Source organism: Sitophilus oryzae, unplaced genomic scaffold, assembly GCF_002938485.1.
Source record: "Sitophilus oryzae breed Bouriz unplaced genomic scaffold, Soryzae_2.0 scaffold_810_pilon_pilon, whole genome shotgun sequence".
In the NCBI taxonomy this organism is placed as follows: domain Eukaryota; kingdom Metazoa; phylum Arthropoda; class Insecta; order Coleoptera; family Curculionidae; genus Sitophilus; species Sitophilus oryzae.
In genome coordinates, this window is record NW_022147429.1 from 5,678,137 (window position 1) to 5,695,379 (window position 17,243).

The 17,243-nt window shown below is 37.4% G+C and overlaps 1 protein-coding gene across 1 annotated transcript; it reads left to right on the top strand.

The window, feature by feature from the left end:
* The first annotated feature begins 3,377 nt into the window (after positions 1 to 3,377).
* On the top strand, positions 3,378 to 17,013 carry LOC115889096 (senecionine N-oxygenase-like). Its single transcript, XM_030909011.1, has 3 exons — positions 3,378 to 3,565; positions 6,205 to 6,343; positions 16,849 to 17,013. Exons 1-3 carry the CDS (start codon positions 3,378 to 3,380, stop codon positions 17,011 to 17,013), a joined length of 492 nt encoding a protein of 163 aa, XP_030764871.1.
* The last annotated feature ends 230 nt before the right edge of the window (positions 17,014 to 17,243 follow it).

Sequence of the window (17,243 nt, forward strand, 5' to 3'; positions counted from 1 at the left end):
ATGTTTTTTAATTTTAATTGTCTATTCTCTAAAGTTAAATGTTTAATTGAGAGTATGCGCGGTTAACGATTCATTTGTTTAGATAAAAGTATTGTGTAAATAAAATTCAGTTTCAGTCAATTACAGTATTTTTTTAATACGACCCTGTCTAGCAATAGTTTATTTTCTGGGAAATTTTTTGATACGTTTTAATCCGGCCCTGACTCGGCACCCATAATGGTGTTTTCAAGGTCAAATTTTATAGAAATTTTAAACAATGGTATCTGGGCAGAGTTAGCCTGCCGTGTGATTTATATGCCGTGGTAATAGAATAAAAAATAAAATACCGGGTGGCGTCTCAAAAGTGGCTCACCCCTATAACTTTTTTTTATTTTTTCGGATAAAAAAAAACGAGATTTGGTATGTTAGTATATGACATAAATTAGGATTGATTTATGTATTCAATTGTTTTTGGTCACTTCCTCTTTCACCGGAAATTACTACAATTTTTGATTTTTAAATAGCACCCTCGGAATTTTTTTACTTTATTCGATAGAAAATGATATTCAGAATAGAATGACATATCATTATGTCAACTTTTGACATTCTCGCTTAATAAAAAATCGTATTTTAAATTCAATCTAGAGTGCCATGGCTATGTTAAAAACACTAAATCTTAATCATGGAGCCTTGGAAAATAGATTTAATCGTCTAATGTTTTTAGTATCTTGTCCTGGCCAGTTGGAAGATGCTCAAATCGTATTTTTAATCAATTTTTTCAAATGAAACGAGGGTGGCTTATTCGCATACTTGGAAAAAGCATTTTTTTAGGAATAATTTGATACCACATGGTGTTTTGAGTCAAATTTTCGTTACTAACCCCCAGTTATAATTTCAAATAAATCATATACAAAAATGTCAAAAGTTGACATATGATATGTCATTCTATTCAGAATGTTATTTTCTATTGAATAAAGTAAAAAAATACCAAGGGTACCATTTAAAAATCAAAAGTTGTAGTCATTCCGGTGAAACAGGAAGTGACCAAAAACAATTGAATACGTCAATCAATCTTAATTTATGGCATATACCAAATATATAATAATAATAATAATAATATACCAAATCTCGTTTTTTTTATCTAAAAAAATTAAAATGTTATAGGGGTGAGCCACTATTGAGACGCACCCGGTATATAACATTAATATTACATAATATACAATTTCACCTCGAATAAAATAATTTCAGAAATCTATTTTCTTTGAATACCGCAGCTTTCCACGCTCGCACTCACCGCTGGTGCTGAAGCTGACGGTAGGTTTCAGCATTTGGAATGTGACTACAACGTGCAGTATTAAACTCAGGCGGGATGAAATTCCTCGAAAAAAAAAACCCGCTGGACCCCGGACTATTAACAACGGAGAAAAGTACCAGGGAAATTGGAATTCTTCCATGCTAGCGAACTACTGTTAGACTCTTGTTACAGATGCGCTAGAACCAGTTCACAAAAGAATTGCAAAAATACACCGCATATAGTGACCCTAAAAATATAAAAGTATCTGGTTTTTCTTATTTTATCAAAAATAAAATTAACAAAACATGGTTGGAGGATATTTTGCCTCAATTAGTTGTGTTGTATAGGACGCATACTATTTTGTGGGGTCCCAAAGACAAAAATTATTGGAAAAAAAGTATATTTATTTATAGAATGACATTTATTCAACTACCACCTGAAAAACATATTAGTACACACCCCTTTTCTTCTTGTAGCAACTTTTTTTTACCATAATTAAAAAAACTAATAGTACATTTAAAATCTGCATTACGTTTCTCAGTTGAAGTGGGTCTCCAATTTTTTCCAAAAATTTTATAGCCCCTTTTTTTCATGTTTAAAAAAAGCTGAAAATTTTTTGAGTGGTTTTAGGTAAACATGGTTGGTACTATTCGAAAGAGGGGCAGAAATTATATACCTCCTGAAAATTACACAACGATTGAACAAAGGAAAATCTAAATATACAAATTTTAAATTTGCTAAAAATAATAACATTTTTAAGATTTTTGCATTGTCGTGTCGGTCCTATTTTAATCAGCAAAGTCCGGGGGAGTCATCCTAGTAAAATTTTTGTATTGCCCACTTACATTCTGAAATTGTAAATCAGCTAGTAACTTCAAACCGGCTCGTCTACTGTATAAAGCGGTATGCCACCATCGTCGCGGTTTTCTTTTTTAATAATATATGGGCTATAATCATAGCAGCCCCACTGCACACCATTAAAGCAATTGCCTTTTTCTCTTCAGAAGACATCTAAACCAAGACGCGTCAAAAACTGCACTGACACTGAAAAAAGAATATTTCTTGTGTGCTCGCGAGCCATTTACATTTCATATGGATCGTTGCTGGCTCGGACTATGATCTCGCTGTTCTTGCTGTGCTCGCCATATGTATACGCACCACAGGACACTGTCTCCTCAACAAACACCTCAGTAAATTGAAGCTGAGAAACAACGGTGAATGCAGATTCTGTGGGGAAAATGGGGAAACAGCAGCGCTGAAACAACAACTGCTCGTGCCATAAACTTTGGTACGGCTGTTGTGGGAGATGGAGAGCTGGTCTCTGTGGAGCCGTCTCAGATACTGCTTACTTCTCTGAGACTGTATAATGAGTTATAACTCGTTATAATTCAAGAAAGGGAAGATCTGCAAGATCGCAGTGATTAACCCCCCCTCCTAATCATTCTACATTGTACATTCTACAATTGTACCAGACAAATTACAACGTTAAGTTAATTTTTTATGTTAATATTATAAACAAAAGGATAAACGTACAAAAACAACCAATTGTCGTAAGTCGTAACTAGTATATCAGTGGCGTAACTAGACATTTTTGGCGCTCATGCAACTTTCGGTTATTGGCCCTTTGGTCCTGTATCTCAATTATTAACCGGTCTCTATATCAGAGGGCCCCACCGGCGGCGACTGCGGGGGTGTATCCACGCCACTGGTCGAGTAATAGAGATTTTTGCGCACGACATTTTGTGTACAAACGCTGATCAGGCATAAATGAAATTCGAACGAAGTTTAGGTAGTTACTTTATATTTACTTAAACATTCAAAAATATAAGTGTATTTATGTATAACTGATATCCTATAGTCTCCCACGATTCTATTATATCTTATGAAAATACTTTAAGTAAACTTCAATGCAAAAATAAAGCCAATAACAACCATATAAATAAACCAAATACCTACTACTTCTTCAAATAAAAAGTGGGCTCTCATCTATATATTTTAATTGCGCTAGCTTCCTTTAACATCAGACACCGTGATCATAGATTAAAGGTGGCAGGTTGAAGGTGAAATTAAGTTCATAGTTTTAATGCATCTAAGTAGTAAAAAAATGAAAGTTGCAATAATTGGTGGTGGTCCTGCTGGTCTTGCCGCAGTAAAACATTGTTTGGAACAAAATATCGAATGTACTGCTTTTGAGCAAACGGAAAATATAGGAGGAACTTGGATTTACACCGACAACATAGAAGAAGATGAAAATGGAGTACCGGTTCATACAGCAATGTACCAGGGATTGCGGTAAACTGCATAATGCGTCTAATTGGACAATATTTATTAACATTAATGAATGCTAATGACATTAATTTGCTAATGTTGTTTTTTTTTCAAAAACTTAACAATACTGATCAGGCGCGTGCGGTCCACGTTTGAGACCTAAGAGAGAGAAACCATGATTTTTAATTAATAATTCATACATATACATACATACTGCCATTACTCGCTGACGAGTATTTGACACGCATCAGAAGATGGTCATGCAAGGCGTTTTTTCTTTCATGAGCTTTTCTGTGACTGAAAAGCTCGATACACCAAACCGGGACATTCAAAAATCTCATTGCTTTGTTGCCTCTTTACTTTGTGGTTGTCGCTATTAACTGAGTTTACAATTCTTCTCCATTTAGTTCTATTGTGAGCTGCTTCTTCCCACTCATTCTGCATGTTAATCCCCTTTAAGTTTTCGTGGAAAATGTCCTTGTATATCTTTTGAGTTGTCCAACCGGCCTCCTCTTACCGTCTACAAGAGATTTTGGTATGCAGTTTTCTTGCATTCTGCATACGTGACTAGTCCATCTTAAGCGGGATTTGGTACCCATGACTTCAATACCCTCGAGGTTAGCTTTTTCAGGGACCCATACGTTTGATACATGATGGAACCACCGGATTCTTAAGAGTTGTCTTAGGTGTCTCTGTTGCAGCTTGTCTAATACGCTCATGTGTCGGCGGTACGGCACCCAGGGTTTCGCTCCCATATAACATGGTGGGGATTATAATTGCTGTACTCAAGTCATGATTGTAGAAAACCCAGTCTTTTAATTTCCAGAATGCTCTTGAGGCGCTGCTAATCCTGTGCTGAATTTCAGAGTCGATATTGGCCTTTTCCGAAATAAAGCTGCCGAGGTAATTGAATTCCGCTACATATTCCAATAGTTCTTCTCCGATTTTTATAGCATTGTTGTGATATTCAGGGGGAGTGCACATGATTTTGGTTTTGTCGATGTTTAGCTTAAGGCCCAAAGCCTCGTATGCCCAGGTATATGTGTTCAACATTTCTTGTAATTGTTGTAACGTGTTTGCAACTAGAGCGCAGTCATCAGCGTATTGAAGTTCTGTGATGAATTTTGTACATGTTTTTGCCTTGAGCAGTGGCGCATTAAGACAAATTTGCGCCCTAGGCTAATAAAAATTTGTTCTGTTATTGGAATATCTAATACATCGAGGCTGTTATACTGAGGTATTGTGTTTAGTGCTTCCATATTGGGGAATTATTGAACAGACATTTGAATTAATCATTCAAATGTCTAGGGCATACAAAAATATTTTTTGACATTTTTATTACCTTTATCGAATCGCTTCCTCTTCCAAATGTTTCACCGCACGTCACTGATTTAAAGCCCATATTTAAAGCATTAAATAAAATTTCCTTCGATAGAACAACTCATTTGTCCAAACCAATACTTGCAGTCGATGACAGTCAATATAATTTGGCGAGGTCCAATCTCTATTGTCTAAAATTAACACTAATTATTATAGAAAGATTAAAATGGGATATAACGTTTTCAGACACACATAAATCTATATCAAACAATTATTTTTCTAGAATTTTACTACACCATTTAAAAATCAGTTTTACTCGACATATAGAAATAAATTACAACCTGCTTAAGACCAAAACTGGCAGTAAGCGCCACTAAAAAGAAGAGAACTCTTTAAACAACCCTTTAAAGGGTTAGTCAAAAAACCTTTTAAAGGGAGTCAAAGAACCCTTTAGATAAAAAAATAAATGACGTCTAGGGCTTGCCCTCGCCAAAATTGTCATCGATTGTCAGCCCCCAGCCGTATTTGACGCAGTTTTTTCGATCGAATGGTGCTTCAATGAAATAATTTTTCAGTATTGTTAAGTTTTTAGTAGTAGAGCTGGAAGACGAAAAAAGACTCTTAGTCTAGGCCTTAACGTTTATATTGTTAAACTTCTTTAACTTAAAATATAAACATTCTTAATTTTTAATATGTAAACATTTTAATATAAACGTTGAGACCGATACTTTGAGTCTTTTTTCGTCTTCTTTTTAATTTAAACCCGAAGAATGGACGCTTTCTTTAAATATAGTAGAGCTGGGCTTGTTTTGTTACAGTATTAACTTTTCGCCCGAAATATTTTTTTGTTCCATTTTCAAGCGTAATCTTTATACGTTAAATTAAGTATAAGATAAATTGTGTTTTTTATTATTTTCACAGAAATCTAAACAAAAGCCTTATGTGCAACTGCACAGTGCACTAATAGCATTTGAAAGTATTTTATTTGCGTTAGCATATTATAAGATATATGCCATTTAAAACATGGTAAATTATAACTGGTTATAAAAACGATTCAGATATTTGCGAGAGTATTTTTTATTTAAAGAATATTAAAATAGAAACTAAAAATCTAAGAAACTATTAGATAAAAAGAAAATAAAGCACTTAAACATGGGTCTTTGTACCACAAAATAAAATATATAAACCTATCAACCACGCCATTTTTTGACACCTTGTATATTTTTAACATTATAGGAGTGAGATGTTTAATATGGGCGTTTCTCTATGGTATCATCTTTCACGAAGCTTTATTAAAATATTTTTATACACACATATTATGTATATAATTTGGAATATTTTAGTACAACTTTACCCAGTCGGCTTATGGAGTTTGAAAACTTTCCTCACATGTCCAAAGAGAACTTTTATATCACACAACCAGACGTTTTGGAGTATATTAAGTCTTACGCTAACCACTTTAACTTATTACCTCACATAAAGGTAAGTTTTTGTCTAAAAATGTACATACTGTTGCGGACCCCTGTGAACTCGACCTAACCTAACTATATGTCCCGCCCTCAGATGACCTTAACATCGCATTAAAGAATAGACACCGTAATGATTCATTCGTTCGAGAAGAATCGAGTCCCACTGGAATGGACTAGTACATACGAGAACATTCGAAAACCTTCTCTACGCACCTAACGATCTATGGACTATTCTAGAGTTCTTTACCTGTCGGTATAAAAGCCGGCGGCTGTGGCCTACAGGGGGCAGTTATAAATCGACAAGTGCAGTTGACGCGCTAAAATTCAAAATAAATTCTTAGTTATAAATCGATAAGTGCAGTTGACGCGCTAAAATTCAAAATAAATTCTTAGTTATAAATAGTTTGTAAATAGTTCTATAAGTCTTTTATCGTTATTGTTTTTTGTTAATTAGTGCTAAATAAATAGTGTTTAAATAAATTGTGACTTTCTATCCACACGGAACCGACGAAAAACGTAACAATTGGTGTCAAGTGTGGCGTATGTGATAGACTAGGAAAATAAAAAGACAGACAATGGCTCCGAAAAAATTGTTGAAAGACTTGAAAGTGTCGGAATTAAAATGCGTACTGGAAGAGAGGAAATGCGAAACAGATGGAAAGAAAAGCATTTTACAAGCCAGACTGAGAGACGTTTTGATTGAGGAAGGTGAGGATCCTGACACATTTTGCTTTGAGCTGGAAGGTGACCTTGACTCGTCCTTACAAAAATTAGACGACAACTTGAACAATTTGAATAGTAAAATAACTGACTTGGAAGTTAATTTAGAAGATAAGATCGCAGAAAATTCTAAAGACATACAGGCCAGCTTCAATAATAAAATATTGAATTTAGAACAAAGTTTATACAACAAGATAACAGAAAACTCCAAGGAATTAGAAGAAAAGATAATAGATACACAAGACAAAATAGCACAGATTGAGGACGATGTTAACAGAAAAATCGAAATTTTAAAAGAAGAAATAGCGAAGTCAAATTCACCAAAATGTCAAGAAACATCGGAGGGACCGAAACTAGTCGAAAATAGGTATGCCTCAAAATCAGTTATAAAACCTCCACAGTTTGACGGAAAAACCGCTTGGGCCAATTATTTTTGCCAGTTTGAGGCCGCTGCGAGAGCGAACGGATGGACAATCGCTGAAAAGGCTACCGCTTTGACTGTCGCACTGCGAGGAGATGCGACTGATATCCTGCAGACACTGTCACCATCAGAACAGGGAGATTATCAGCAATTGGTACATTTAGAAATAAGGTACGGCCAAGCTCATTTGGAACATGTCTATCATTCCCAGCTAAAAAATCGCATTCAAAAGTCAAATGAGTCTCTGCAGGAGTTTGAAGCCGACGTAGCCCCTCGTTCGCCGAGAATGTTATGGAGCGGTTGGCAGTACAGGCATTCTCCGACGGCTTACGTGACAACGAGACAAGACAAGCACTTCTCCTAGCCCACCCAACGCACTTGGTGGACGCTTTAGCACGTGCCCTAGAATTCGAGGCCGCGAAACAAAGTTCTCGGTCTTTAGGAAAAGTACGGGCCATCGACGAATGTTCCGACGAATCCGTGGAAGGGATTGTTCGGAAAGTAATGGACCAGTACATGGGCAAGAAGGGACCGATTCGTTGCTGGAACTGCGGACAGGTGGGACACGTGCGAAGCCGTTGTAAGGAGAAGAACGAAGAACCGGCTCCGTCGAGGTCGGAAAACTACTAAGGGTCGAAATGAAGAGGCACACGTCGACCTGTACCCAACATGCCCCAACGAAAACTGCTCAAGTCGCCTCGCTACAACACAAATTCAACAGCATTTTTGTGGATGGTTTTGTTGATGGAGAGTTCCGGACCATGCTGTTGGATACAGGTGCGACGAAAACTATCATCAGACCGGACATTCTTAAAACATCGAAGAAGGTTAAAACAACACAATGGCGACTACGTACTGCTACGGGGGGCTCCGCTGCTGTCCATGGAGAAGTAAACCTTACTTTTGTTATTGGGAGCACCATTTTTGAACATCCAGTGTTAGTAGCAGATATCGAAGATGAACTTATTCTCGGAATGGACATCATGACCACTAAAGGTTTTGAGCTAAACCTCAAACAAGGAATTTTGAAAATAAATGAAGAAGAAGTGGTTCTGCATCGAAAATGTGAGGAGACGCTTCGCGTGGTGGTAGCAGAAGATGTTTCGATCCCTGAGCGCTGTGAGATATTTTTGGATGGTTGCCTAGAAGGTAAAATGAATAATGGGAGTATTATTCTGTTGGAGCCAAGGAACCATGACAGCGAAATAGGACGAGGGATCGCTGTTGGAAAAGCCCTGCTACGAGCGAAGAAAACTGTACCGGTGAGAGTAATGAACACGAATTATTATTCTGTATCCTTGAAGAAGGGAACCCTCTTAGGGTACTGTTGTTCGGTCTCCTCAGTCGTTCGAAGCGTGGAAGCCTCCAAAGTTTCGACTTCAAAAATTCCGGACAAAATGGTGAAGGAGTTAGTAAACGTTAAAGGATTATCTCCCGAAAATAGAAGAAAATTGAGAAACCTGATAATCAAGTATCAAGATGTGTTTGATAAAGGAGAAGCAGGACAGAGAGGTCGTACCAATTTAGTACAACACAAAATTGATACCGGAGATGCACGACCAATCAAACAAAATCCGAGAAGACTTCCGCTCGCCAAACGTGAAGAAGCTGATAAAATCCTTCGAGAAATGAAAGAAGAGGGTGTCATCGAACCATCTAACAGCCCGTGGACATCGCCGGTAGTACTAGTAAAGAAGAAAGACGGTACCACCAGGTTCTGTGTTGATTATCGGCAGCTCAATAATGTTACCAAGAAGGATAGTTATCCCCTGCCGAGGATAGACGATACTCTAGACACGCTGGCGGGGTCAACGATATTCTCTACGTTAGATCTGAAGAGTGGATATTGGCAAGTCGACATGGCGCCGAAAGACAGAGAGAAGACAGCGTTCTCGGTGGGCTCCGGACTGTGGCAATTTACCGTCATGCCTTTTGGATTGTGCAACGCGCCAGCTACCTTTGAGAGACTAATGGAGTCTGTGTTAAAGGGACTATCCTGGACTACCTGTTTAGTGTACCTGGATGACATCATAGTGGTTGGGAAATCCTTTGACGATCATCTGAAGAATTTGGAAGAAGTTTTCAAGCAACTAGGGAGCTCTGGTTTGAAACTTAGCCCAAAGAAATGTCATCTGTGTCAAGAAAAGGTACACTACTTGGGCCATGTAGTCTCGTCCCAAGGAGTTGCGGTAGATCCACAGAAGACCAAAACAGTGGAAGAGTGGCCAATACCTAAAGATAAACATGAACTACGAAGCTTTTTGGGACTATGCACATACTATCGCCGCTATGTACAGGGTTTCGCCACCATCGCAAAACCATTGACCAGACTTACCGAAGGCGAGAGGCGTTTCTCTTGGGACTCAGATTCTGACGAGGCATTCCGAAAATTGAAGAAGGCCCTGACTAGTGCGCCCATACTTAGCTACCCTCTTGGCAACGGAAACTTTATATTGGATACCGACGCTAGCAATGTTGCGTTAGGCGCTGTTCTGTCTCAGATCCAGGATGGTCAAGAAAAGTAATTGGTTATTTTAGTAAGACCTTGTCGAAACCGGAAAGGAACTACTGTGTAACCAGACGAGAATTACTAGCGGTAGTTAAAGCAGTGGAACACTTCTACAAGTATCTCTATGGAAGAAAGTTCTTGTTAAGAACAGACCATGCTGCTTTGAAATGGCTGTTGCAGTTTAAGAATCCTGAAGGGCAGGTAGCTAGATGGATTGAACGATTACAAGAATTTGACTTCGACACAGAACATCGAGCTGGGGCAATCCATCGAAATGCCGACGCACTTTCCAGAAGACCTTGTGCTAAGGACTGTAAGCATTGTTCCCGAGCAGAAGAGAAAGAAGCGAAACTCCTAAGAACAACTGTGGTTAACGATACTTAGCAACCCGAAGATCTTGCAAACGACCAAATCAGTGACCCAGAATTAGGCTTAGTGATTAACTGGAAAAACGCGGACCAAAGACCAACGTGGGAGGAAGTTTGCAGATATTCGCCGAACGTGAAGTCGTACTGGGCCCAGTGGAATTCCTTGGTAATAGATGATGGGTTACTCCGCCGTGTGATTGAGAGGCCAGAGGGGCAAGAAGAGAGAAGGCAGATCGTCATTCCAAAGAAGAGGGTCCCGGAGGTCTTGCAGGAAGTTCACAATGGAACCAGCGGTGGACATCTTGGTGTTACCAAGACACTTGGCAAGCTGCGAGAACGGTTCTACTGGGTGAACTGCAAAGAAGATGTGAGGGCCTGGTGTAAGAAATGTGACATTTGCGCAGCCATTAATGGGCCACAAAAGCGTGGTAAAGCCCCTATGCGCCAGTACAATGTTGGTAGTCCCTTCGAACGAATAGCGATCGACGTGGCTGGTCCTTTCCCGGAGACGAACGATGGCAACAAATACATTGTGGTAGTAATGGATTACTTCAGCAAATGGGTCGAGGCCTACGCGTTGCCAAATCAAGAAGCGTCCACGATTGCTGATGCCCTTGTTAAAGAATGGATCTGCAGGTTTGGTGTTCCCATGGAGCTTCATTCAGATCAGGGAAGAAACTTTGAGTCCAATCTGTTCCAAGGCGTCTGTGAAGTCCTGAACATCCGCAAGACCAGGACGACTGCTCTACATCCACAATCCGATGGGATGGTTGAACGCATGAACAGAACTATCAACCGTTATCTGGCCAAAGTAGTCTCTGACCACCAAAGAGACTGGGACAAATTTCTTCACCTGTTCCTGTTGGCCTACCGTTCATCCGTCCAAGAATCTACAGGGCAAACTCCAGCCAGCATCGTTATGGGACGGGAAGTGCGCCTACCCTGTGATCTGAAATTTGGTTGCCGACCGGGAGAAGAAGTCGCCGGAGAAGATTATGTCCACACACTACGTCAAAGGATGGACGACATTCATCAGAGAGTCCGCCTAAATATTCAAAGTGCTAGTGACCGAATGAAGGAACACTACGACATTCAAGCTGAGCATGGAGGATACCAACCAGGGAAGTTGGTGTGGCTATATAACCCGCAGAGACGTCGTGGGTTATCTCCGAAGCTACAATCCTCGTGGGAAGGGCCATACGAAGTCATGGATAGAATTAATGACGTCGTATACCGTATCAGAAAATTGCCAAAAGGAAAACCGAGGGTAGTCCATTTCAACCGTTTGAGCCCCTACCAAGGCGAAATAGAAGATCGTGCTGGGACCGTGAGAACCTGCAGCTTTGATCCCCCTGATTCGGAGATGTCCTTTGACGATTTCATGGCCCGATACAACAGCAGTGAGAAGGCTCGCTATGGTGTAACCAAAGAAGATCAACGAGACCTCTTTTCCGTGCCTCCTGATTATTCGCTCGCTCATTGTGTGGCTCGAGATTTGCGGATGTCCAGAGGAATCGCTGCGACGTTCAATGAGAAGTTTGGGCGTGTCGGAGAACTACGCCGACAGGATCCAGAGGTTGGAAGCGTCTTGAGGCTAACCGACAATGCACATGGTCAAGCAAGGCACATCTTCTACCTGGTCACCAAGGAATGGTCCCCGAGTAAGCCGACTTATCTCAATCTATGGAAGACCCTGATTGAACTGAGAGAAGCCCTGCTAAACAACAACATTGCACGATTAGCCATTCCGAAGCTGGCGTGTGGACTCGATGGTTTGAGTTGGCGTACAATCCGGAACATGATTGAAGTCTTGTTCAGATTTACGGGAATCGAGATCCTCGTTTGCTGCTACAACCCAAAGCTGAGATCGGGAGAGAAAACTGTAGACTGCTATTTCTACCAGACTTCGCAATGTACCAGGGGCCAGCTTTGCAAATACCTTCATTCACCGTGTACATCTCGGGACGAGAATGTGCCTAAGAAGGGGGCAGTGTTGCGGACCCGTGTGAACTCGACCTAACCTAACTATATGTCCCGCCCTCAGATGACCTTAACATCGCATTAAAGAATAGACACGGTAATGATTCATTCGTTCGAGAAGAATCGAGTCCCACTGGAATGGACTAGTACATACGAGAACATTCGAAAACCTTCTCTACGCACCTAACGATCTATGGACTATTCTAGTGTTCTTTACCTGTCGGTATAAAAGCCGGCGGCTGTGGCCTACAGAAGGCAGTTATACAAGTGCAGTTGACGCGCTAAAATTCAAAATAAATTGTTAGTTATAAATCGGTTGTAAATAGTTCTATAAGTCTCTTATCGTTATTGTTTTTGTTAATTAGTGTTAAATAAATAGTGTTTAAATAAATTGTGACTTTCTATCCACACGGAACCGACAAAAAACGTAACAATATTCATAAAAAAATGCTTTTGCAAAATATGCTAATGAGTCACCCTTGTTCCATTTGAAAAAATTAACATATGTATGATTAAAAATACGATTTGTACATCTTTTAACCGGCCTAGACAAGACACGAAACCTGTTAGACGATCAAAACTATTTTTCCAAGGCTCCTTGATTAAAACTTAGTGTTTTTAACAACGCCATGGCACCCTGGATTGAAATTTAAAATACGATTTGTTTTTAAGCGACAATGTCAAAAGTTGACATATGATATGTCATTCTATTCAGAGTGTCATTTTTTATCGAATAAAGTAGCAATATACCCAGGGTGCCTTTAAAAATCAAAAGATGTAATCATTTCGGTGAAACAGGAAGAGACCAAAAACAATTGAATACGTCAATAAATCCTAATTTATGTCATATACCTACTAACGTACAAATCTGTTTTTTTTTATCTGAAAAAATAAAAAAGTTATAGGGGTGAGCCACTTTTGAGACGACCCGGTATATTAAAAAATATTGTTTCATAATGTAATATCATTTTAAAATTCTTGTATGTTATTTTAGATTCTGAAGATAATTTTAGAATAAACCGGAATATATTTAAAAAAAAAAACATTATTAATTATTAACAGAGTTATAATTATAAGTAAATAATGTAATGTAAAAGAAAAAATTCAGATTTTACATTTTACTAAAATATTATCTAAATAAGCGCTTTTCTACAACGCCACTGACTGCTAATGGGTAAATTGAGAGTTGCCTACCGGTCGAAAGTCGTTTCAAAACTTAAATGGATTATTTAAGTCAAATTTCTTGCAAATTTGGCACTGGCAAACCATATTTTATAGTTCTTGAACAGAAAAAGTCAATAAAATAAACACTTAAGAACTACAAGCTAAGAAAATGTGTTAATACAGCCGGGGAGATAGCGGCAACAAAGCTTTACCGCACACGTGCGACGCATACTACAAGGTAATAAATGAATGAATAGGCTCCTTCGCCTCTAATGGGTGTTGTCATATTGTATAGAACTTATCCTTTTTAAACAGTATCCGACTTATAACTTAGTAGTATAAGGACTATATAATACATCTATGGAATATTAAAGCCTACTTTATTAAACTGTAGTATTAATATCTCAATATATGTGTATAACAAGAAAAAAAATATTGATAATATTAAAGACGTGACAATATAGGCTGGATGAGGAAGGCTCGGTCGACTGTACCCAGAAGTAAACATGTGTACAAAAAACAGTGTTTGACCGCATTGAGATGTAAATAGTGTAGTCTATATTTTATTTTAAGTCTATGGCTGTTCCTCGGAAAGTATTAAGGATGATTCACGCTATACCGTGACGGGTCCGAGCCGTGCGTCGGTGAAGACACGGTCAAAGGCCAAACGTGGGCCAAACATTGTCAAGTGTTATTTACACATATACATTCATGCCAGGCCGAGCACGATCCGAGCTTCGCCGGAACTCGTCCGTGCCCCGTCACAGAAATGTCGGTGTACATTTTTTTCTCCGATCCGCTTCGTTCCCGCCACGTTGCGGAAAGCATATATGTACTTTTCCTGGTGTAGTAGGTAGTGAATTTAATGACAGGGAATGCATAAAACTGGACAGTGAAAGGATGTAATGAAAAAGATAGGTCCTTTATCTTGCCCTTTGAGCAGGTGTTGTTCTTTCTTCATCAACTGTAATTGGTACCAATTCCACTTGCGAGAACTTTGGCATTGTTCGTATTAAATCTTCGTATGGGGCTGTGTTTTATAATATACTCAGAACTAATACGAGCCCCGTTATTAACTCGGTGTTGCATAAACAGAAGGCCCGCCGCTCGGTGTCTACTTCACGGAACGTGTCCGGCTCATACACGGTCCGGTGTACTGTGAATCATCCTTTAGTCGTAGAGCCCGCGAAAAAGAAATTATATCTAAAGAGGTCATGAGAAATTATTGCTGGAAATTATTTCCAAGGTTGTAGAACGGCCGCTAGAGGACGCAACTGCTGCTGTGTCAAATAAGAAAATGACATTTTTACATAATTTTGCATAGAAAGGGAAAAATATAAATAACAGCTAGCGATGGGAACTATCGAATGAATTAGACTATCGAATGGTTAATGAATGAATGATTTCAACTATCGAATGGTTTTATTCGAATAAAATCATTCATTCATTTGTATACTAAAGCATATGTGACAACCTCGCCGTGCGACTAAATGGTTATCGTTGAGCCACGACTATCGAATGCTTTTGATAAATGAAATTTAGTATTCGTTTGATTTTTGTATGCGTCAGTGCATTATTAGTTCTTCCAAATTTTTATAACTTCGCCGTATAAATACTGTGCTATTTTTGCGTTTATTAAAATACTAAAATAGTAGTTATTTTTTAATTTTATTTATTGACGATTGTGTGCATGTGCAGGTGGTCAAAATTTTTCTGAAAATTTGTGTGGTTTTCGGTAGTCCGATCTTTCAATTATTTAACTTTATATGGTATATGGTCTATTTTTTAATGGGAAATTTTGAGAAGTAGCAATTTTTAAGAGAGATGAGATGAACTTACAATTAATTCTAAAAATACATATTTGTATTTTAGATGTTTTAATAATATGAATTAGTTGGAACTTAATAATCATATTTAAGTAATGTGGTTAAGTAAATGGTTATCGAACTCAAACTATGGGGTGAGAAAATTAAAATGAAAGTTTTACACGTGCCAAAAAAAAAACGATGTTTGTATTTTGTTTATGCTAATTCTCTTACATGTAGTTTTTTGCGAAGAAATATTTCATTTATTTTTTAAAGTAAATGCCAGTAAAAGTAAATATAATTTTTAAATAGTAATATAAAGTACCTAATATAAATAATTTTGATTTCTAAATTTTTATTTATATTTTCCTTCCATTACAGTGCATGCTTAGAAAATTAATAAATGTTTATATTTCATGAATATAAAATTTGTTGTTAATATAACAAATTAGTTCTGTAATTATTATTATTTAATAAACCAACGTTGCCACACACAAAAAATTTAGAGGCTATATTATTTTTAAATAGGATCTAATATAAATAATTTTGACATCTAATTTGTTGTTTATATTTTGCTACTATTTAAAAAAAAAATATTTATATTAAATGATTTTAAATTTTGTTGTTAATAGGTATAACAAATTATTACTGTTATTATTATTTATTAAACCAATCTTTGCTTAAAAACATTAAAAATCATTTTCCTACATCCAAAATAACAAGTATTATTGCAGTGTAACAACAGAATATTAATAAAAAAAATGAAGAATATATAGACATACTATCCCTAACTAACTAAAGCCAAACAATAATATTCTTTGCTAATATCAACTAATACCAAAATATGGCAACAGCGCCCTTCATAATGTATTTTCTGTGTAAATACTAGCACCTCAATAAAAAAAATAATGTGTCCTTATCTATATCTGACTCCGCAAAAAATCAAAGATGCCGGCTTCTTTCATAGCATTGCCACCGATCGCTGTCGGGCTTCTCGGAAAGAAACCTACGTCGCCGGGCGACAACTAAAATTCAGTTAATATTTTATTATAATCGATCCTGACGAATAAATGAATTTCATAAATGAATGAATTTTATAAATGAATGGTTTTTGCTGCCGAATTACTAGAATACAATATTTCAAGGCAGATGACGGATCTATTCGATAATTTTTATTCGAATAGCTTTCAACGAATGTTTTCTTACTAACTATCGAATTATTCGAATGAATTGCAACTATCGAATGTTTCGATAGTATTCATTCGATACTTCCCACTACTAATAACAGCGTTATAATCTTCAGTAAATTTCGATTTTTTTTGTTTGAACCATTTTGCCCTATTTACTAAAATTAAGTGGTGGGGGAAGGTTAAATCTATTTTTATGAGGTTTTTGTGACAGTAATATCACAGCTTAATTAATACTTACGATAATAAATATTAGTTTCGAAGGGTGGAAGATAATTCTCAACAGAAACGCATTCCATTAATACTAAGTTATTAATTAAGATATTTTTATAGTTTCATTCTTAATAATTAAAAATAATTTTAGGTGGTTTTTAGTTTTACTAAATTATTTTATGGTAGACCCGCTAAAGGAGTAATAACTAAACCTAGAGTGTCCCATTTAAAAAAAGGCAAAGCATTTTTTCGGGATGGAACCGAAGAAGACATAGATGAAGTCATTTATTGCACAGTTATTTTCCACGTGAAGTAATTTTATTTTATTCTATATTAATAAATTAGATTCGATTTTCATGTCATTTTCATATCTTCATCCTGAAATCTCTAAAGCATGCAGTTGTCATTTGTTTTTTTTTTCATATCGGGGTTTCCATACGTCCGGATTTACCCGGATATGTTCGGGTTTTTAAGTTCGGGTGTCCAAGGTGGGGGGGCATATTCGGAATTCGCCGACACATTAGCCGCCTGGATTAAAATTGATTT

Bases quoted from the DNA above. Each gene is read 5' to 3' on its own strand.
- LOC115889096 (XM_030909011.1), top strand. From the start codon at position 3,378: ATGAAAGTTGCAATAATTGGTGGTGGTCCTGCTGGTCTTGCCGCAGTA. The intron at 3,566-6,204 runs GTAAACTGCATA...GGAATATTTTAG, and splicing joins GCAATGTACCAGGGATTGCG to TACAACTTTACCCAGTCGGC. The intron at 6,344-16,848 runs GTAAGTTTTTGT...AAATAATTTTAG, and splicing joins ACTTATTACCTCACATAAAG to GTGGTTTTTAGTTTTACTAA.